Source organism: Erythrolamprus reginae, chromosome 9 (genome assembly GCF_031021105.1).
Source record: "Erythrolamprus reginae isolate rEryReg1 chromosome 9, rEryReg1.hap1, whole genome shotgun sequence".
NCBI classification, from domain to species: Eukaryota; Metazoa; Chordata; class Lepidosauria; order Squamata; family Dipsadidae; genus Erythrolamprus; species Erythrolamprus reginae.
In genome coordinates, this window is record NC_091958.1 from 44126342 (window position 1) to 44150297 (window position 23956).

General features: G+C 42.7%; 1 protein-coding gene across 3 annotated transcripts in view; it reads left to right on the forward strand.

The window, feature by feature from the left end:
- The window catches only part of CAPN15 (calpain 15), a 165552-nt gene that overhangs the window by 135239 nt on the left and 6357 nt on the right, over window positions 1-23956 (forward strand). For all 3 annotated transcript variants that reach the window (XM_070761017.1, XM_070761018.1, XM_070761015.1), the window contains exons 4-11: window positions 5689-5872; window positions 7321-7544; window positions 10529-10654; window positions 12954-13106; window positions 13970-14131; window positions 14750-14976; window positions 17006-17172; window positions 20498-20676. In XM_070761017.1, coding sequence (XP_070617118.1) covers window positions 5689-5872; window positions 7321-7544; window positions 10529-10654; window positions 12954-13106; window positions 13970-14131; window positions 14750-14976; window positions 17006-17172; window positions 20498-20676 — 1422 coding nt within the window. The remainder of the gene's footprint in view (window positions 1-5688; window positions 5873-7320; window positions 7545-10528; window positions 10655-12953; window positions 13107-13969; window positions 14132-14749; window positions 14977-17005; window positions 17173-20497; window positions 20677-23956) is intronic.

Consider the following 23956-nt stretch of genomic DNA (forward strand, 5'->3'; position numbering starts at 1 on the left):
TTCATGGTTTTAGGAACTAAATCTTCTATTCTGGCACCTTGGAACGTATTTTTACAATCTGACCAATCAGGCGTTTACAGTGGGGGTGTCCCTCTGACCTTCCTGCCAATCAGCTTAAAGCTCTGTTGGGAGAATTGGCGCTAGACTTGTGGTTGGGGGTGACTACAACATGAGGAACGGCATTAAGGGGTTGCGGCATTGGAAGGGTTGAGAACCATTGAACTACATCACTTAAATGCCGCTTCACATTGCTTTTACAACCCTCTCTAAGCTATTTATAGAGCCAGTCTACTACCCCACAGCAATCTTGGGTCATCATTTGACCCACTTTGGAAGGAATGAAGGCTGAGTCAACCTTGAGCCTGATGAGAATCGAACTGCCGAACTTTGGCAGCTGGCAGTCAGCAGAAGTAGCCTGCAGTACTGCACTCTAACCACTGCGCCATTGCGGCTCATAACAATATAAGTCATGGCAAAGGGACTCTCTGCAGCTGGTCAATTCTGACCAACCTTCCTTCCTTCCTTCCTTCCTTCCTTCCTTCCTTCCTTCCTTCCTTCCTTCCTTCCTTCCTTCCTTCCTTCCCTCCCTCCCTCCCTCCCTCCCTCCTTTCTTTCTTCCTTTCTTTCTTTCTTCAATTTCTAGGCTACCATTCTCCTGAGACTCAGGGCAGCTTACAACATAATTAAATACATTAAAAGCACATCAGAAATCTAAATTTAAAGTAACATGCAATTTTAAAACAATAAAATATATTAAAAGTTCCTATCAAACCCGAATTTGCCAGGATCTCTTTCAGAGCAAGGAACAAGCAATATTTTGGGAGCCAAGAAACCGCGCATTGCAAATTAATTCGAAGCTGTGGATTGCAGTGAGGAAACCACAATGTGGGAATTGCTTTGAAAAGGGACAGGCCTGATTGTTCCATTTAAACTAAGAATGTGTTCATCCCATTGAAGACATATAATGTTCCTGCTTTTCTTAATTTCCCACCAGAAGTTGGCAGGAAATTGTGCCATCCTGGTTCCATGCCTGGGTCCAAAAACCCAGTACAGGTACTCCCCGACTCACAACGATTCATTTAGTGTCCATTCGAAGTTACGACGGCACTGGAAAAAGTGACTCTTCATACTTACAACTATTACACACCCACCCGCACGGTCAAACTTCGGACACTTGAAAACTGACACAGATTTATGATGGTTGCAATGAATCGTGGGGTTCATGCGATCCCCTTTTGCAATCTTCTAAGAAGCAAAAGGGGAAGTGGAGGCTCAGTGGCTAAGACGCTGATCTTGTCAATCAGAAAGTTTGGCAGTTTAGAAGTTCGAATCCCTTGCACTGCATAACGGAGTGAGCTCCTGTTACTTGTCCCAGCTTCTGCCAACCGAACAGTTCGAAAGCACATAAAAAATGCAAGGGGAAAAATAGGGACCATTTTGGTGGGAAGGTAACAGCAGTTCCGTGCGTCTTCGGCATTTAGTCATGCTGGCCACCTGACCATGGAGACGTCTTCGGACATCGCTGGCTCTTTGGCTTAGAAATGGAGATGAACAACGCCCCCTAGAGTCGGGAATGACTAGCACATATGTGTGAAGGGAATTTTTACCTTTACCTTAAGAAGCAAAATGAATGGGAAATCCAGAGCCACTTAACAACCCATGTAACCAATTTAACAACTGCAGTGACTCCCTTAGAAAGGTCGTAAAACAAGGCAAAATTCATTTGACAAATGTGTCGCTCAGCCATTGAAATTTTGTGGGTTACAAGTCAAGGAACGCCGATAGCACAATCAGGGATTGTAATAGAAGGACTAGCAGGCTGCACGCGGGCTCTGGGTTGGTCTCTCCAGATAGAATAACTAGAAGACCTCCAAGAAGGGACCCTGGAGGTCTTCTAGTCCAGCCTCCTGCTTAGGCAGGAAACTCTACACCACTTCAGACAAATAGATAATATTTGGAGGTGCCAATATTGCTCTTTTCCTACATGCTGGCGAGGGTAAGGTCGGAGTGAGATGAGAATGGGTGTTGGCATCAGGAGAGTGTAATTGTGGTGCTTCCCCCCCCCCCAGTCTTCCTGTTTTCTCCTTTCCACCTCCACTTATTACTTGACTGACACTGTCCATTTAGTGACCGTTTCAAGTTACAACAAGTGACTTATGGTTGTTTGGCACATATGCACCCATTGCAATTACCCAATCAAAATAAGAGCTAGGATGGCAAAGCGGTTAGGGGTTTGACTCCCAGGGACAACCCCATCTGTCCATCCATCACCCGGGGGGGGGGGGATTACTGACCCTCTCAGAGAGGGTCCGCAACTTGGGCGTCCTCCTCGATCCACAGCTCACATTAGAGAAACATCTTTCACTGTGGCGAGGGAGACGTTTGCCCAGGTTCGCCTGGTGCACCAGTTGCAGCCCTATCTGGACCGGGAGTCACTGCTCACAGTCACTCATGCCCTCATCACCTCGAGGCTCGACTACTGTAATGCTCTCTACATGGGGCTACCTTTGAAAAGTGTTCGGAAACTTCAGATCGTGCAGAATGCAGCTGCGAGAGCAATCATGGGCTTCCCAAAGTATGCCCATGTTACACCAACACTCCGCAGTCTGCATTGGTTGCCGATCAGTTTCCGGTCACAATTCAAAGTGTTGGTTATGACCTATAAAGTCCTTCATGGCATCGGACCAGATTATCTCCGGTACCGCCTTCTGCCGCACGAATCCCAATGACCGGTTAGGTCCCACAGAGTGGGCCTTCTCCGGGTCCCGTCGACTAAACAATGTCGTTTGGTGGGACCCAGGGGAAGAGCCTTCTCTGTGGCAGCCCCGACCCCTCTGGAACCAGCTCCCCCCAGAGATCAAAATTCCCCCCCCTCCTCCTTAAAACCCACCTCTGTCGTCAGGCATGAGGGGAGTGCAGCACTGCAGGCTACTTCAGCTAACTGCTAGCTGTAGTTCAGCAGTTCAAATCTCACCACTGGCTCAAGGTTGACTCAGCCTTCCATCCTTCCGTGGTGGGTAAAATGCATACCCAGACTGTTGAGGACAATAAATCTCTAAATGCCACTGCTATTGCTAAGCCTTCATTATTTAGTTATTCAATATTTCAAGTACATTATTCTTACCGTATCCTGCATGTCATACATTTCAATACAAATAAAATATTTTTAATCATATTTGCTACGTTTAGCAAACATACACACATTCCTGTTGAAATGTAATCTTTCACTATTTACTTAATCCATCCCTCTTGTTATTACTTCTCCTTATTATATAAAAATGTGCATTTTATTAGTCTTTTCTCTGGTTTCCATCCCTATTCTAACTTCGATTATGCCACTGCTCTTATTTAAACACATTCCCTTTCTAATCATCCTCTCTTACCCACCTCCTTGGTATTCCTGGAAAGCTACTCTTTGAAAGGCTAACTGTTTTTAACCCTTTCGGTCCACACAAGGTTGGTCAGGTGCTGCCACCTGCTGAAATAGCCCTCAAAAAGAGAGAGAGAGAGACTGTAGACCAAAGGTGTCAAATTCATGATGACATGTTGTCTTCATGTCAACGTATTGCAACATCCCTCTTTGAGGACTCGGGGCGCTCACAACATATATAAAGAGGCAATAGTAAAATCAATCCAATTAATACATAAAAACAATCCATAAAAGTCTACTTTAAAAACTTCCATTACCATTCATTCAACAATTGTACTAAAACATTCGTTGGTCAGGGGGGAAGATCTAAGAAACCCCAGGCCTGGCGACAAAGATGAGTTTTTAAGGTCTTTCGGAAGGCAAGGAAGGTGGGGGCAGTGCGAATCTCCGGGGGAGCTAATTCCAGAGGGCCGGGGCCCCCACAGAGAAGGCTCTTACCCTGGATCCGGCCAGGCGACATTGTTTGGTCGACAGGACCCCGAGAAAACCCACTCTGTGGGACCTCACCGGTCGCTGGGATTCGTGCGACAGAAGGCGGTCTTGGATATAGTCTGGTCCGATGCCACATAGAAACATAGAAACATCGGCAGAAAAAGACCTCATGATCCATCTAGTCTGCCCTTATACTATTTTCTGTATTTTATCTTAGGATGGATCTATGTTTATCCCAGGCATGTTTAAATTCCGTTACTGTGGATTTATCAACCACATCTGCTGGAAGTTTGTTCCAAGGATGATCTACTATTTCAGTAAAATAATATTTTCTCATTCTCATAAAATAATACTTTCTCAGGTTTTACCAGTGAAACCTGAAGAATACAGGTGGCCTTTGACTTATAACAATTCATTTACTGACCGTTTAAAGCAGGGGGACCCCAAACTGTGCAACTTTAAGACTTGTGGACTTTCAACTCCCAGTATATACCGTATTTTTGGAATATAAGATGCACCTTTTTCCTCCCTAAAAGAGGCTGATAATTTGGGTGCGTCTTCTACTCCGAATGTAGCTTTTTTTTCCAGCCCTAACTAGCTGCTAATGATCTAAAGATCTAAAGATTAACTCAGCCTGGAGAATTCTGGGAGTTGAAGTCCACAAGTCTTAAAGTTGCCAATGTTGAAGACCTCCGGTTTAGAGCTACATCACTGGAAAAAAATAAGTGATTGATGTTCATTTTTCACACTTATGGCCATTGCAGGGCAATGGGATCAAAAGTCAGAACCTTGGCAACCGACTCATATTTATGACGGTTGCAGTGTCCTGAGATCCCGTGATCATCTTTTGTGACCCTTCTGACAAAGGTTCCGTTGCATCCATTAAGTTGAAGACTACTTGTAGGGGTAGTGATTTCTGACAGTCTCAAAATGGGTGAACAGTGCAGTCAGGCGGTAGGGAAAGCAAGTAGGATGCTTGGCTGCATAGCTAGAGGTATAACAAGCAGGAAGAGGGAGATTATGATCCCGCTATATAGAGTGCTGGTGAGACCACATTTGGAATACTGTGTTCAGTTCTGGAGACCTCACCTACAAAAAGATATTGACAAAATTGAACGGGTCCAAAGACGGGCTACAAGAATGGTGGAAGGTCTTAAGCATAAAACGTATCAGGAAAGACTTCATGAACTCAATCTGTATAGTCTGGAGGACAGAAGGGAAAGGGGGGACATGATCGAAACATTTAAATATATTAAAGGGTTAAATAAGGTCCAGGAGGGAAGTGTTTTTAATAGGAAAGTGAACACAAGAACAAGGGGACACAATCTGAAGTTAGTTGGGGGAAAGATCAAAAGCAACATGAGAAAATATTATTTTTACTGAAAGAGTAGTAGGTCCTTGGAACAAACTTCCAGCAGACGTGGTAGATAATCCACAGTAACTGAATTTAAACATGCCTGGGATAAACACATATCCATCCTAAGATAAAATACAGAAAATAGTATAAGGGCAGACTAGATGGACCAGGAGGTCTTTTTCTGCCGTCAGACTTCTATGTTTCTATGTTACATCAGCTCTCCCCAGGTGGACATTCACTTTCATCCGACATTAAATCGAGACCACTCAATGGTCTTAAGGTGAATCACATGATCGGCTAGGAAATCACATGATCGGCTAGGGAATTCTGGGAATTGAAGTCCATATGTCTTAAAAGTAGCCAAAGTTGGGAAACCCTGCTCAATGGAATATGGGCACCAGGCTAGGGGCATTCTCATGAATGATTTCTCACAATTAGGGACCTTCATCAGATGCCCATCTCTTTTCAGGTTCCTGAGTGCACTGGCGGTGCTGGCGGAGCGGCCCGAATTGGTGGAGAGGGTTATGATCACAAGGACCATGTGCCCCGAGGGGGCTTACCAAGTCCGGCTATGCAAAGATGGCACCTGGACCACCGTGCTGGTGGATGACATGCTGCCCTGTGATGAGTGTGGCTATCTCCTCTTCTCCCAGGTGGGTGCCACGAATTGGGGGAAAGCGACTGTATTGAGCATCAACTGTATCAACTTGTGCAGCAGTTGCCAAAAAACCCAACACAGTTCTAGGCTGCATTAACAGAGGGACAGAATCAAGATCACGTGAAGTGTTAATACCACTTTATAAGGCCTTGGTAAGGTCACACTTGAAATATACAACATTCAGTTTTGGTTGCCACAATGCATAAAAGATGTTGAGACTCTGGAAAGAGTGCAGAGAAGAGCAACAAAGATGATTAGGGGACTGGAGGCTAAAACATATGAAAAACGGTTGCAGGAACTGGGCATGGCTAGTTTAGTGAAAAGAAGGACCAGGGGAGACATGATAGCAGTGTTCCAATATCTCAGAGGTTGCCACAAAGAAGAGGGAGTCAGGCTATTCTCCAAAGCACCTAAAAGTAGAACAAGAAGCAATGGGTAGAAACTAAACAAGGAGAGAAGCAACTTAGAACTAAGGAGAAATTTCCCGACAGTTAGAACAATTAATCAGTGGAACGACTTGCCTCCAGAAGTTGTGAATGCTCCGACACTGGAAGTTTTTAAGAAGATGTCGGACAACCATTTATCTGAAGTAGTGTAGGGTTTCCAGCTTAGGCAGTATTGTCCATCATTTGACGGATGGTGACCCCCTAGCTAAGTGCAATTATAGCTCTGGGATAAAAACTGTTCAGAAAACGTGAGGTTCGAGTTTTAATAGTTCTGTATCTTCTGCCAGAAGGCAGCAGTCCAAAAAGATTGTAAGCAGGATGAGAAGAGACTCTGAGAATGTTGTGCACCTTCCTAGAACAGCGAGATGTGAAGATGTCATCCAGGGCAAGTAACTGGAGCCCAATGATATTCTGGGCAGTTCTAATGATTCTCTGTAAAGTGTTTGTTATCCGGTACGGAGCTGTAGGTTGCCATGTTAGGACGCTCTCAATGGTGCTGCGATAGTAGGACAACAATAGATACTGAGATAGATTTATCTTCCCGAGCATTCTTGGAAGATACAGCCTCTTTTGTGCCTTCTTCACAAGGATGTTAACATTCATAGTCCATGAGATTTATTCATTCATTCGATTTTTATGCCGCCTTCTCCTTAGACTCAGGGCGGCTTACAACACTTTTGAACAGAGCCAGCCTATTGCCCCCACAATCCGTGTCCTCATTTTACCCACCTCGGAAGGATGGAAGGCTGAGGTCAACTTTGAGCCGGTGGTGAGATTTGAACTGCTGACCTCCAGATCTACAGTCAGCTTCAGTGGCTTGCAGTACAGCACTCTATCTGCTGCGCCACCCTGGCTCTATGATGTCCTCTCTGATATGAATACCCAGACATTTTAAACTACCAACCCTCTCAACCTCCTCGCCGTTTATGTACAGTGGTAACTGTACATCTTTCTTCTTGTTGAAGTCAATTATGTGCATCTTGTCTTCCTTCCCCAGGCTCAGAGGAAACAGCTATGGGTGGCTCTGATTGAGAAGGCCTTGGCCAAACTCCACGGCTCATACTTTGCCCTCCAAGCAGGGCGCGCCATTGAAGGCCTGGCTACGCTGACCGGCGCTCCCTGCCAGAGCTTGATGCTGCAGGTCAGCTCCACTAACCCTCGCGAGGAGGCCATTGACACTGACCTCATCTGGGCCAAAATGCTGAGTTCTAAGGAGGCTGGGTAAGACAAGGCAGAAGGGAGGGGCTTCCCTTTTAAGGTTGGAGGAGGACAAAGTTCGTATCACAAGGAGCCCGAGAGAATCTGGTCCCTTAGCCTAGTCCCCTTCGTGTCCCGATTTGAAGTACAGGTGGTCCTCGATTTACAACTCCACAGTTTTGAGCCAGAAATGTCTTCTGGCAAAGCAAGACAGCGGTTATGTCAAACTGCTGCAGAAGTTGGTGATAAATTAACGGCTTGCCACACTGTCTGTAGAAGACCTGATGTTTGTGGGAACCTGGGAGGGGTGAATGCCAGGAGGGAAGAGATGCAGCCATCAAAGCATTCTTTTGAGTAGTTCAAGGACATCCTATGCCCACCCACCTGGGCGGAAGTGGGAAGAGGGCTGGCCACGCTGGCACGATTTGAATGGACAACGTGATAAGTTTGTGGGTGGGGGACAAGGGATGTGAACTTTCAACTGAGTAAGAAACTCAGATCCAGGTTTCCTAATACAGTAGTACCTCTAGATACAAGCTGCTCCACATGCAAGTATTCCAAGTTATGAGCTGCGACGTGAGCGGAATTTCTGTTCGACACCCGAGCTCAAATTCGGAATATGAGCCGAGCTTCCACTAGGTGGCGCAAGAATCTACTTGCTTCCAGTTATCTCGGTGTGAAAAACAAAGCCTAAAGTCATTCGTTCGAGATACGAGTTGATCGACTTACGAGCTCGGGTCTGGAACGAATTAAACTCGTATGTCGAGGTACCACTGTATAGGTGCCAGGATGGCTCCGGAAATAAATTGGAACTTTGAGGAATACTTTGACCCAGATTCTGATTCAGTTCAGATGTTACCTGGAACCTTGACCTATTTCACCTGGATCGCCCGCAAACATCAGGTCTTCTATCGACAGGGTAGCAAGCCGTTAATTTATCACCAACTTCTGCAGCGGCTTGACAGGTTAAGTGACATTTCGTGCCCTACTTTTACGATCTTTCCTTGCCGCCTTTGTTAAGCAAATCACTGCCGTTGTTAAGTTAAGGAAGCCGGTTCTGAAGTGAATCTGGCTTCCCCCATTGCTTGTCGGAAGGTCTCAAAAGAGGATCAGTTGACCCCGAGCCACTGCAACCGTCAAAAGTACATGCCAGTTTCCCAGCAGTCATATTTGGATCGCGGGACTCTGGAAATGCCACAACGATCATAAGTGTGGGGAAAATGGCCGTAAGTTACTTTTTTCTCCGCAAGGTTGTGGTAACTTTGAACGGGTCACTAAATGAGCTGTGGTAAGTCAAGGACTACCTGTAGTTCACCACCCGGATCAGGGAGTGCAAGATGGACTCTCCCCCTCAGGTGTCCCCTCAATTCCGCTAGGCCAGAAGTTTTCAAACTTGGCCGCTTGAAGACTTGTGGACTTCAACTCCCAGAATCCTCCAGCCAGCATAGGAATTCTGGGAATTGAAGTCCACAAGTCTTCAAGCGGCTCAGTTTGAAGACTTCTGCACTAGGCCCTTCTGTCAGCAATTCAGTGATGGGCTACTGCTTACACAATCTGGTGCTCCATCCCAGTAGGAAATTCCAGGATAACATATTCTCCAAAAATAGCAGCTCTTCTCCTATCCCCATTACAAATGGGGCAGTCCACTGTGGTTTAGTCTGAAGAAAAAGTCACAATAATTTGTCGCCTTCAAGGGTCAGGGAAACAGGACATGCCTCCATGATCCTGGTCAGTTTTTATGTCTAGTAAACCATGAAGAAATTGAATATATATATATGTCACATGGTTGGGTTTTTTTTGCTGAATTTGAAAATTAAGGGAGACTAGGATAGATCTATTTTGGCCTTATTTTGGCCTCATCAGCTAGCCATACCCACTGGGACGTGAACCTACAACCTTTGCCTTGTAAGGCAGAGAATTATCCTCTAGGCTACAGTATCCAATCCCTTCAGCTCTGCACCAGGGAAGGGTTACATATTTTTGTGTCGAATCACCTATATATATTAGGTATTAATATAGTAATATAATATATTAATAATATATATTAAGTTAGGTATTCATTCTCTACATTTCCCAGATATCTATCTATCTATCTATCTATCTATCTATCTATCTATCTATCTATCTATCTATCTATCTATCTATCATCTATCTATTTATCTATCTATCATCTATCTATTTATCTATCTATCATCTATCTATCTATCATCTATCTATCATCTATCTATCTATCATCTATCTATCTATCATCTATCTATCTATCTATCTATCATCTATCTATCATCTATCTATCATCTATCTATCTATCATCTATCTATCTATCATCTATCTATCTATCATCTATCTATCTATCATCTATCTATCTATTTATCTATCTAACTATCTATCTATCTATCTATCTATCTATCTATCTATCTATCTATCTATCTATCTATCAAATTTAGAGAATGAATACTTCCAGGTGTGTGGAGAGTCTCTGTTTATTTTGTGTATCTATTTATTTTATTCAACTTCTATGCCGCCCAATCTCGAAGGACTCAGGCCATGGTTGTCCCAACGGTCTTTTTTTTTCAAAAAGGCAACTGGACTTTCTTTGTTTTTCCTTGAAGGCGTTTCACTTCTTTCTCAAGAAGCTTCTTCCGTTTTGACTGAAGAAGCTTCGTTGGAGGAGAAGCGAAACTAAAGAAGCCTTTTGAATGAGAAGTGAAATCTCTTCAAGCAAAAAAACTCAAAAACAATAGTCCAGTTGACTTTTAAGAAATTACCTTTGGGGCACCAAACTTTCAAATAAGACTGACACACCCGGTCCTGGTACCTTCCGGGTGGACTTTAATTCCCAGAATTCTTAGCGGGGCCCAAGATGGCTGTGGAACTGCGTAATTTGAAGCCCACTCATCTGTGGAGATTGCCAACGGTTGGCAAACAGTGGCCTAGATCTTTGTGCTTTGTCCCTTTTCTCTTCTCTCACACCTTCCCCGCCTTTTATTCCCGTTTCTGTTACTCTTCAGCTTCCTCATGGGAGCGTCGTGTGGAGGAGGCAACATGAAGGTGGATGATGCGGCCTACGAAAGCATGGGTCTTCGCCCACGACACGCGTATTCCATATTGGATGTACGAGACGTGCAAGGATGCAGGTAAACATGGCGACACGAACAATCTTAAAAAAAAAATCTTTATTAATTTTCTACACATAAAAACAACCAAAACAAGCAAAACACACATAGGGGACAAGGGAATAAGGGGTGGGAAAAGACAAACAAGTATGTTTAACGTATAAACAGTGTTCCCTCGATTTTCGCGGGGGATGCGTTCCGAGACCGCCCGCAAAAGTCGAATTTCCGCGAAGTAGAACCGGGGTGGCGCAGCAGGTAGAGTGCTGTACTGCAGGCCACTGAAGCTGACTATAGATCTGAAGGTCAGCGGTTCAAATCTCATCACCGGCTCAAGATTGACTCAGCCTTCCATCCTTCCGAGGTGGGTAAAATGAGGACCCGGATTGTGGGGGCAATAGGCTGGCTCTGTTTAAAAAGTGCTATTGCTAACATGTTGTAAGCCGCCCTGAGTCTAAGGAGAAGGGTGGCATAAAAATAGGATGAATGAATGAATAAATAAATAAATAAATAAATAAATAAATGTGGAAGTAAATACACCATTTTTGGCTATGGACAGTATCACAAGCCTTCCCTTAACACTTTAAACCCCTAAATTACCATTTCCCATTCCCTTAACAACCATTTACTCACCATTATTACTGGTACTCACCATTGAATGAGACACTTAGTGATCCTGATATTTATAAACATAGTTATTTATTAACAATAATTATTATTTTTGTTATTTATTTGCAAAAATTATTAGTTTGGCGATGATGTATGACGTCATTGGGTGGGAAAAACCGTGGTATAGAAAAAAAACCTGCGAAGTATTTTTTAAGATTTTTTTTAAAACCGTGGTACAGGCTATTTGCGAAGTTCGAACCCGCGAAAATCGAGGGAACACTGTACTATTAAATTTTAATAGTGAATAAAAACAAAAACAAACCTAAATCGTCAACCATGTCATTGACTATCGTTGTCGAGCGACCTTAAGTTATGTCTAGGGTATGGAATTGTATACTTATTTCCTTGAATTGTAAATGTTGTATTTGTAATCGTCTTAGGTATTTCTGGAGGGGCACAAGCTCTTTTTTTTCTTGGGGGAGGTTGAGTTCTATCGATTCATGGTGTAGTATTTCTATATTGTCGTTGCGACACTAACAATCTACTCAACTACCGAACATAACAACCTACTCAAGGCTGACTTTGCCTTCCATCCTTCCAAGTAGGCAAGGGTTCCTTGTGTCTGGCACTACCAGTGCATTCTTGGAGACCGGCGCGGGCGCATCCTGTGGGCAAGTGCACATGTGTCAGCACAAGATTTGCCTTCTGTGCTTGCGTCAAGCAAAATCTCGTAGAAGGACGCCGACGTGCACGAGATTTCGCCAATATTCACCGATATCTTTGCATGCACGTAAGCAAAGAAACCACAGAAAATCGGCGAAATCTCACGTGCGCGAGCATCCTCACGCGAGATTTCACCTCTGGCGCATGCGCAGAAGCTGAATCTTGTGTGGGTGCATGCGTGTACACGTCGGGGAGGCGAATCTTTGTACCAGCGATGGGTTGCTAACCAGTTTGGATTGGTTTGCACAAGCTGGTGGCAGAAATTTGGCCCTGTTCGCCGTTCCATTAGTGAAGGCCGCCAAATCGGTTTTCCGATTGCCGCTGCTTAAAAACAGCTGGCAAAAAACCCTCTATGCATGCGCAGAGGATCAGTACCTGTATATAATTCACACATGTGAAGTGCGCACTTCCGAACCAGTAGGGAAGGTAAGAGAAACCTACCCCTGCTTTGTACCTTTGTAAACATAGGAGAAGAGCAGGCACAGCAGTGGGGGTGGAATTAAGTGCATCACCAGCCTAGAATCGTTATGTTGCCACAAATGTCCACCACCTTCAATACAATTGACGTTTATCTGGTGCCAATTTAGTATTGAACATTATTTAACTAGATTCTTGGGTATAGATTTGAAGCAATAAAACTTTCTGAATTGCAACTTAATGGATGCTCCTGATCCTTTGCTCCTAACCATAATCTCGTCAACCGAAGATCAGTACTACTTCAGAGAGGGGCGGCATACAAATCTAATAAATTATTATTATTATTACATTGGTGCCAGATAATGGTGCAATGGAATTCAAGAAGGGTTGGATTTGGACCGTTCGTGGAAACGTAACGATTGTCGGCTGATGACACATTTAAGTCTGCCCTCCCCAGGTCTCTCTCCTCTCCTCCTACAATAAAGAGCTTATGCCTTACTCTTAGCTCAGAGTAAGAGCTGAGTAACCCACCTTTCTCTCTCTTTCCCCCCCTCTCTTCCTAAATCCCATCCAGGCTGCTGCGACTTCGTAATCCCTGGGGCCGCTTCTCTTGGAATGGCAGCTGGTCTGACGAATGGTCCCACTGGCCTTCCCATTTGCGTCACGAGCTGATGCCCCACGGGAGCAGCGACGGGGTCTTTTGGATGGAATACAGCGACTTCATCAGGTATCTCCCAGGGGGAACCAGCTGCGTCCCAGAGGCTCTTGGGTTGCTTGGGTTCAGCTGTGGGGTAGTCAGTTTGCAGGTCTTAAGATCAGAAGGTAGAAATGCCTCCTGGGTCTGTCTGGCTATCTAGTCTCTCTCTCTCTCTTCATCTCGCTCTCTCTTCTATCTACCTACCTACATTATCCATCCATCCATCCACCCACCTCTCTCTCTCTCTCTCTCTATCTATCTATCTATCTGCCTATCTACCTATCTACCTACCTACCTACCCCCTCTCACTATCTATCTATCTATCTATCTATCTATCTATCTATCTATCTATCTATCTATCTATCTATCTATCTGCCTTTCTACCTACCTACCCCCTCTATCTATCTATACGTACCTACCTACCTCTCTCTCTCTCTCTCTCTCTTTCTCCCTGTCTCTCTCCATCTACCTATCCATCCATCTCTGCCTACCTGCCTGCCTCTACCTACCTATCTATCTCCGTCCATCCATCCTTCCATCCTTCCATCCCTCCATCCATCTATCTACCTATCTATCTGCCTATCTACCTATCTACCTACCTACCCCCTCACTATCTATCTGCCTTTCTACCTACCTACCCCCTCTATCCGTACTTACCTATCTCTCTCTCTTTCTTCCTCTCTCTCTCCATCTACCTATCTATCTATCCATCCATCTATCTATCTCTGCCTGCCTGCCTGCCTCTACCTACCTACCTATCTCCGTCCATCCGCCCATCCTTCCATCCATCCATCCACCCACCCACCTCACGACCTCCATCCTGTGATGTGGGTTGGGCTGAGAGAGAAAGAGCGACTGGTCCAAGGTTAAGAGAGGTTGCTTTCTCTTGCTAGGTATTTTGACTCCGTGGACATCTGCAAGCTTCATTCCGACTGGCACGAAGTGCGTGTGCAGGCGACTTTTCCCAACAAGGCCAGTGGGCCCATAACGGTCACGTCCCTGACTGTGCTGGAGCGAGCCACTTTGGAGTTTGCCCTTTTCCAGGAAGGCAGCAGGTGAGGCAGAAGATCAGGCCCATTGGGTGATGCACCGAGGTTCTAGCACAGAGGTCCAATTCTCTTGTTGTTGTTGTTGTTGTTGTTGTTATCATCATCATTGTTATTATTTACTGACCGCTCACATTCTGGACACAAACTGTTTCAACTCCTACCCTCAAAGTGTCACTACAGAGCACTGCACACCAAGACAACTAGACACAAGAACAGTTTTTTTCTGAACGCCATCACTCTATTAAACAAATAATTCCCTCAACACTGTCAGACTTTCTACTAAATCTGCACTTCTATTCTACTAGTTTTTCTCATCATTCCTATCATCCATTTCCTCCCATGTTGACTGTATGACTGTAACTTGTTGCTTATATCCTAAGATTTTTATTAATATTGCTTCTTCATTGCTTATTTGACCCCTATGACAATCATTAAGTGTTGTACCACATGATTCTTGATAAATGTATATTTTATTTTATGTACGCTGAGAGCATATGCACCAAGACAAATTCCTTGTGTGTCCAATCACACTTGACCAATAAAATCCTATTCTATTCTATTATTAAATGGACAAGAAGCGCCTGGCCTCTGAGCTGTAGCCCCTTCCCTCTTTCCCTTTCTCAGACGCTCGGACACCGTGGACAGCCATCTCCTTGACCTCTGCATCATGGTGTTTCGGGCCACCTTCATCAATGGGAGTAAGCTGAGCCTGGGACGCCTGATGGCCCACAGCAAGCGAGCGGTCAAGAAATTTGTCAACTGTGACATCATGCTGGAGCCGGGCGAGTATGCCGTGGTGTGCTGTGCCTTCAACCACTGGACGGCCCCAGTGTCGGGGACCTCAGTCCCAGGTAGGTGAGAGCAACGAGTTGGTTGCTGGAAGGTGGGACTGAGAGGGAAGATAAAGATGCCAGCGTTTGAAGCAAAGCCCTCTTAAGGAGTCACGGTGGCGCAGTGGTTAAAGAGCGGTACTGCAGGCTGCTTCTGCTGACTGCCGGCTGACTGCAATTTGGCAGTTTGAGTCTCGCCAGGTTCAGGGTTGACTCAGTTTTCCGTCCTTCCAAGGTGGGTAAAATGAGGACCCCGATCGTTGGGGGCAACAGGCTGACTCTGTAAAGCGCTTAGAAAGGGCTGTCAAAGCACTGTGAAGTGGTATATATGTCTAAGTGCTATTGCCCTTCCTTTCCTCTTCCTTCCTTCCTTCCTTCCTTCCTTCCTTCCATCCATCCATGATGTGCAGTGGTTAGAATACAATATTGCAGGCTAACTCTGCCAATTGCCAGCAGTTTGATGGTGACTGGTTCAAGGTTGACTCAGCAACCCAAGGTTTGTAAAATGAGGACCCAGATTGCTGGGGGGCAAGAGGCTGACTCTGTAAACCGCTTAGAGAAGGCTGAAAAGCACTGTGAAGCAGTATACAAGTCTTAAGTGCTATTGCCCTCCCTTCCTCCCTTCTCTCTCTCTGTCTCTCCTTCCTTCCTTCCTTCCCTCCCTCCCTCCCTCCCTTCCTTCTGGTTCCCGGCGCACACAAGCATGCCGGCCAGTTGATCTTTGCATGCGCCACAGCCCTTGAACACCAAAGACCAACTGGCTGGCGCACCATCTGGTCTTCGGGTTCGCGGGGCTCTGGCACATGTGAAGATTAGTGCCGGAATCCAGAAGAGCAGCTGGCGATTGTACACGTGCTCACAGAGAGGGCTCTGCATGCCATAGGTTAACCATCACAGAAATAATCAATTGAATAATTCGGTGTTATTCATTCATTCATTCATTCACTCACTCACTCACTCACTCACTCACTCATTAGAAACATAGAAACATAGAAGACTGACGGCAGAAAAAGACCTCATGGTACATCTAGTCAGCCCTTATACTATTTCCTGTATTTTATCTTACAATGGATATATGTTTATCCCAGGCATGTTTAAATTCAGTTACTGTGGATTTACCAACCATGTCTGCTGGAAGTTTGTTCCAAGGATCTACTACTCCTTCAGTAAAATAATATTTTCTCATGTTGCCTTTGATCTTTCCCCCAACTTCATTCATTCATTCATTCATTCATTCATTCATTCATTCATTCATTCATTCATTCATTCAATCTTTATGCCGCCTTTCTCCATAGACTCAGGGCGGCTTACAACATGTTAGCAATAGCTCTTTTTAACAGAGCCAGCATATTTCCACCACAATCTGGGTCCTCATTTTACCCACCTCGAAAGGATGGAAGGCTGAGTCAACCTTGAGCCAGTGATGAAATTTGAACCACTGACCTACAGATCTACAGTCAGCTTCTGTGGCCTGCAGTACAGCACTCTACCTGCTGCACCACCCCGGCTTTTATCTGTGTCTTATGTTTTCCTGAGAAAAATTAGCCAAAGTTCCTAAGTGCTGAGGAGACAGGAATGATTTTTGCATCCTCTTAAGCTCACTGTAGGGATGCCGGGCAGGATGGTCTGCTTAAAAATGGGTTTTTTAAACTATTTTAAACTATTTTAAATTTTAAATTGTATTTTATTAGATTTGTTATGAATTGTTTTATTGTGTTGTGAGCCGCCCCGAGTCCACGGAAAGGGGCGGCATACAAATTTAATAAATAATAATAATAATAATAATAATAATAATAATAATAATAATAATGATGATGATGATGATGATGATGATGGTGTAAAGCAGTGTTTCCCAACCTTGGCAACTTGAAGATATCTGGACTTCAACTTCCAGAATTCCCCAGCCAGCATTTGCTGGCTGGGGAATTCTGGGAGTTGAAGTCCAGATATCTTCAAGTTGCCAAGGTTGGGAAACACTGGTGTAAAGCTTTGGGCGCCATCTCCTGCAACTGAATCCAGCCACATCTCTGGATCTCTCCATCTCTTTTAGGCTCCAGCCCTACATCGAGCAGCGAATGCCCGCCCGCCGAAGTTTCCAGCTACATCTTGGCCATCTATGGTTCCCGCCTGGTGATGGTAGAACAGATTGAGGCCCAGTCGACCACGTTGGCCGACGCCATCATTCTCCTCACGGAGAACAAGGGCGAGCGCCACGAGGTGGGTGTCCGTAGCCATCGCCCTCTTGAAGATGAACTCAATCTGTCTAGTCTGGAGGACAGAAGGGAAAGGGGGGACATGATCGAAACATTTAAATATGTTCAAGGGTTAAATAAGGTTCAGGAGGGAAGTGTTTTTAATAGGAAAGTGAACCCAAGAACAAGGGGCCACAATCTGAGGTTAGTTGGGGGAAAGATCAGAAGCAATGTGAGAAAATATTACTTGACTGAAAGAGTAGTAGGTGCTTGGAACAAACTTCCAGCAGACATGGTTGATAAATCCACAGGAACTGAATTGAAACATGCCTGGGATAAACATAGATCCATCCTAGGATAAAATACAGGAAATAGTATAAGGGCAAACTAGATGGACCATGAGGTCCTTTTCTTCCGTCAGTCTTCTATGTTTCTATGAAGAGGCCAGAGTTTTGGATTTGAGTTTGGCAGTTCTGATTATTGACAGTAAAGTGATTAGAAAATATTTTTTTAAAAGAAGAACTCAGTTCTCTTCAGGATCATTTGGGTATACAGTGTTCTCTCGATTTTCGTGGGTTCGAACTTTGCGAATAGCCTATACCATGGTTTTTCAAAAAATATTAATTAAAAAATACTTTGCGTTTTTTTCCTATACCACGGTTTTTCCCGCCCGATGTCATCACCAAATAATTTTTGCAAATAAATACCAAAAAAAATAGTTATTGTTAATAAATAATTATGTTTATAAATATCAGGATCACTAAGTGTCTTATTCAATGGTGAGTACCAGTAATAATGGTGAGTAAATGGTTGTTAAGGGAATGGGAAATGGTAATTTAAAGTGTTAAGGGAAGGCTTGTGATACTGTCCATAGCCAAAAATGGTGTATTTACTTCTGCATCTCTACTTCGCGGAAATTCGACTTTTGCGGGTGGTCTCGGAACGCATCCCCCGCGAAAATCGAGGGAACACTGTATATATATTTTTCTCCACCATAAGGTAAAACAATATACTGTATAGTTATAAACACAACAACAATGCTTAAAATCAATCATATATAAACTTTTCTTATTACTCACTCAAAGGAAGCTCATCTCTCTTCATCTAAAAAATTATATTAATTTTATACAACATTGTCAATTCTTATAAGTCTAAATAAAAATTCTTCTTCTCCGTCTTACATTACATCAATTCAAACATTAATAAAATCTCTTATTTAAATTTTAATATTGTATCATATAGCTAATAAAAAAATTCTCTATATATATATTTAATAAAAGAAACTATTCATAATATATCACATACTTCATAAAATAAAGTTCTATATGTTTAAAGTCTAAACAACGAGTAAATCTCATTGTTCTCTTCAGGATCATTGAGTAGTGTTCTACTCTGACCTACGCAAATCGGAACAAAGGGAGAATCCACGCGCTGATATTTCAAATAACACTCTTATATAGAAAGCAAAATTTATACAAGCAAATTCAGGTTTTTCAGTTCATCAGGCAGCTTTCCATGATAAATTGGCTAAGAGATAAAAGTCCGACCAGCCGCCAAGAGTCAAAGCTTCAAATCCCAGAATTCCCCAAGCAACTTGTTGGTTTAGAGAGAGATGTCCAACTTTGGCAATTTTTAAGACTGGTGGACTTCATTTCCCAGAATTTCCCAGCTGTGCTAAAAGAAAGCTGTGCTGGCTGGGGAATTCTGGGAGTTGGAGTCCACAAGTCTTTTTTTTTTTTAGAAAAAATTTATTGAGTATATACATATTAAAAACAAAAAGAACAGAACATTGTATTTTTCAGCTTGTAAATACAGTTGTAATATGTCTGTTGTAGGATAATGCAACACATATCCCTCCCTTCCCCCCCAAACTGTATCTTCGACAGTTTATATTTTGCAATTCTACGGTCTATAGCGTCAGCATAATTGTTAGTGTAACATTGGTTAATAGTCATAATAATAATAAATATCTTACAATAAATAAATAAAGTGTTGCTTACAATCTTAATCATTTATATCCTTGTTTTTATTTCTAATTCCAGTTTTATCTATACTATGTCTAACTTTTTGTTTTCCACATTATGTACATCTAATGTTTTATAGGTGGCATATATCACCATCAAGATTAGCTCACATTTACCCCAAATTAAAACCAAATTGATGGAGATGCACAAATAACAACGGAGCTTTTTTTCACATGTGGTAGACTTGTCCAAAAAATTAAAAAACCTGGAATAAAACTAGAATGTGGATACATGAAATTACCAAAGTTAAATTGCAACTTAAACCAGAGGTCTTCCTTCTAGGCATAATAAACATGAAAATTAAAAAGGAACATTATTATTTAATACAACACTTAATCACTGCAGTCAGGATCACCATTCCACAAAATTGGAAGAAAGAATATGAGATATGATCAAAAAAATACTTGATTGTGCAGAATTTGATACATTAACACAAAAACTTAACAACAACAAGCAAACACGTGATACTGATATGTGGAAAGATTTTTATAGTTGGGTTGAAAACCGGAGTCCACAAGTCTTAAAGACCGCCAAGGTCGGACACTCTTGGCTTAGTGCAGTGGTCCCCAAACTACGGCCCGCTGGGGTCTTTTAACCGGCCCGCGGCAGCACATGAGATTTTACCAATCGATATAATAAGAGGGAGAAATAGAGAGGGAGAGAAAAATGAAGAGGAGAGATAGAAAGGGCAAGAGAGAAAGGGAGAAATAGAGAGAGGGGGAGAGAGAGAAAGTGTGAGAGATACAAAGAGGGAGAGTTAGAAAGAGAGTGGGTGAGAGAAAGAGAGAAGAGAGAGCGAAAGAAAGAGAAAGAGGGAGAGATAGAGAGGGAGAGGGAGAGAGAAAGGAAGAGGGAGAGATGGAAAGAGAGAGAGAGAGAAATGAGAAAATGATGGAGGGAAAGAACGAGGGAGAGGAAAATGAAACAAATGAGAGAAAAGGAAGAGGGAAGACAGAAGTGGAGAGGAAGGAGGGAAGGAAGGAAGGAGAAATGGAGTTTGTTGATTTAAGTTTAAATTTACTTGTAAATTACTTTATTATTTAATTATTAATTACTTATTACTACTTTATTTTAAATATTGTATTTGTTCCCATTTTGTTTTTTACTTTAAATAAGGTATGTGCAGTGTGCATAGGGATTTGTTCATAGGTTTTTTTTATAGTCCGGTCCTCCAGCAGTCTGAGGGACAGTGAACTGGCCCCCTGTGTAAAAGGTTTGGAGACCCCTGGCTTAGTGTGATGGGATGTGAACCCTTTCCCAACCTCCAGTCTTTTGAGTTACGATTCCATCAGAGAAACAGGCTGATGGTTTTTCTTTCTGGAACAGGGGCGTGAAGGGATGACCTGTTACTACCTGACCCACGGCTGGGCCGGTCTCATTGTCGTGGTGGAGAATCGGCACCCCAAGTCCTATCTCCACGTCCAGTGTGATTGCACAGATAGCTTCAACGTTGTGTCCACTCGGGGCAGCTTGAAGACACAGGACAGTGTGCCACCTTTGCACAGGTGAGAGCCCAGAAATGCAGGTATGGCTGGTCCGATGTGCGTTCGAATGCTAAAGGTGTAGAACTAAGGAGAAGTAAGATCCCTAATCAGCCTTTTATTTTATTTTTTATTTTATTTTATTTTATTTTTATTTTATTTTTTATTCTGTTTCCCCCCAAAATAAGGCATCCAGAGTACCTCCGGAACCGCCTGCTACCGCACGAATCCCAGTGGCCAATAAGGTCCCACAGAGTTGGCCTTCTCCAGGTCCCGTCGACTAAACAATGTCGTCTGGCGGGCCCCAGGGAAAGAGCCTTCTCTGTGGCGGCCCTGGCCCTCTGGAATCAACTCCCCTCGGAGATTAGAACTGCTCCCACCCTCCTTATCTTCCGTAAACTACTTAAGACCCACTTATACTGCCAGGCATGGGGGATTTGAGACACCTTTCCCCCAGGCTTATTATAATTTATGTTTGGTATGTATGTGCTGTTTGGTTTTTAATTATGATAGGGTTTTTAGGGTTTTTTTAATATATGAGATTTGTGCCAGTATAATATTGTTTTTATTGTTGTTGTGAGCCACCCCAAGTCTTTGGAAAGGGGCGGCATACAAATCTAATAAATAATAATAATTATTATTATTATTATTATTGTTGTTGTTATTATTATTATTATTATTATCCCCTGATAATAAGCCCAATTGGGCTTTTGAGTGCATGGCAATAAGGCCAAGCGTTTATTTCAGAGTTCAAAAAATATACATAAGACAGGATCTTATTTTAAGGGAAACAGGGTGGTATTTTATCATTTTATTTTATTATTATATTTATTGTACTGTATTATTTTAATTTATTTACTATTTTTAAATTTATTTATTTTTTAAAAAAAATGTATGTCAGCCTGCAAATCAAGTTTTATTACCTGATCTAGTCCCTGCAGTTTCCTTGGCAAGGTTTTTCAGAAATATTTCTGCTATTGCCTATTTCGTAGGGTTGAGAAGGAATGGCTGGCCCAAAGTTAGCCGACTTTGTGCTTAAGGCAGGACTAGAATTTATGGTCTCCCAGTTTTTAGCCTGCTATCTTATCCACTAGTCCAGCTGACCTTTCATTTATTATATATTATATAGTATACATTATGTATTCTATGTTCTATATTATATATTATATATTATATAGTATACATTATGTATTCTATGTTCTATATTATATATTATATATTATATAGTATACATTATGTATTCTATGTTCTATATTATATATTATACATTATGTATTCTATGTTCTATATTATATATTATATAGTATACATTATGTATTCTATGTTCTATATTATATATTATATAGTATACATTATGTATTCTATGTTCTATATTATATATTATATATTATATAGTATACATTATGTATTCTATGTTCTATATTATATATTATATATTATATAGTATACATTATGTATTCTATGTTCTATATTATATATTATATATTATATAGTATACATTATGTATTCTATGTTCTATATTATATATTATATAGTATACATTATGTATTCTATGTTCTATATTATATATTATATATGGTATATTGTATATATTATATATTGTTATTTTTAATAATAATAATAATAACAACAACAACACTGCACTGTTCCAAGCGAAGTATTTCAGAAGTAGCTTGCCATTGCTTGCGTCCAGGAGGGAAATCACTGTCCCTAAGTCAACCAGCTATCTCGAAAATCCTGACAGTGCAGTGGTAGGGAAAGCAAGTAGGATGCTTGGCTGCATAGCTAGAGGTATAACAAGCAGGAAGAGGGAGATTATGATCCCGCTATATAGAGCGCTGGTGAGACCACATTTGGAATAATACTGTGTTCAGTTCTAGAGACCTCACCTACAAAAAGATATTGACAAAATTGAACGGGTCCAAAGATGGGCTACAAGAATGGTGGAAGGTCATAAGCATAAAACGTATCAGGAAAGACTTCATGAACTCAATCTGTATAGTCTGGAGGACAGAAGGAAAAGTGGGGACATGATCGAAACATTTAAATATGTCAAAGGGTTAAATAAGGTCCAGGAGGGAAGTGTTTTTAATAGGAAAGTGAACCTGAGAACAAGGGGGCACAATCTGAAGTTAGTTGGGGGAAAGATCAAAAGCAACATGAGAAAATATTATTTTACTGAAAGAGTAGTAGATCCTTGGAACAAACTTCCAGCAGACGTGGTAGATAAATCCACAGTAACTGAATTTAAACATGCCTGGGATAAACATATATCCATCCTAAGATAAAATACAGGAAATAGTATAAGGTCAGACTAGATGGATCATGAGGTCTTTTTCTGCCATCAGTCTTCTATGTTTCTATGGTTAGAGTTCAGTATTGCTGGCAAACTCTACCCATTGTTAGGGGTTTGATCCTGATGGGGCTCAAGGTTGACTTCCATCCTTCTGAGGTCATTAAAATGAGGATCCAGATTCCTGGGGGCCATATGCTGGCCATACTGCAAAATCTCCATTGCTAGCCAGAGGTGGTATTTGCCTGTTCTCTGGACTACTCAAAATCTCCAGAACCTTTTGGAACCTGCTGGATTTCACCCCTAGCTTAATAGCTGTGATCTCATCTCATTTTAGCAACAGCAATATCATTTAGCCTTACATGCCGCTTCGTAGGGATTTTACAGCCCTCTCTAAGCAGTTTATAGAACCAGCCTATTGCCCCCAACAATCATTGTCCCCATCTTTCAGCTGTGGCGAGGGGGGCGTTTACCCAGGTTCGCCTGGTGCACCAGTTGCACCCCTATCTGGACCGGGACTCACTGCTCACAGTCACTCATGCCCTCATCACCTCGAAACTCGACTACTGTAACGCTCTCTACATGGGGCTACCTTTGAAAAGTGTTCAGAAACTTCAGATTGTGCAGAATGCAGCTTCGAGAGCAATCATGGGCTTTCCTAAATATGCCCATGTCACACCAACACTCCGCAGTCTGCATTGGTTGCCGATCAGTTTCTGGTCACAATTCAAAGTGTTGGTTATGACCTATAAAGCCCTTCATGGCATCGGACCAGAATATCTCCGAGACCGCCTTCTGCTGCATGAATCCCAGTGACCGATTAGGTCCCACAGAGTGGGCCTTCTCCGGGTCCCGTCAACTAAACAATGTTGGTTGGCGGGCCCCAGGGGAAGAGCCTTCTTTGTGGTGGCCCTGACTCTCTGGAACCAGCTCCCCCCAGAGATTAGAACTGCCCCTACCCTCCTTGCCTTTCGTAAACTCCTAAAAACCCACCTTTGTCATCAGGCATGG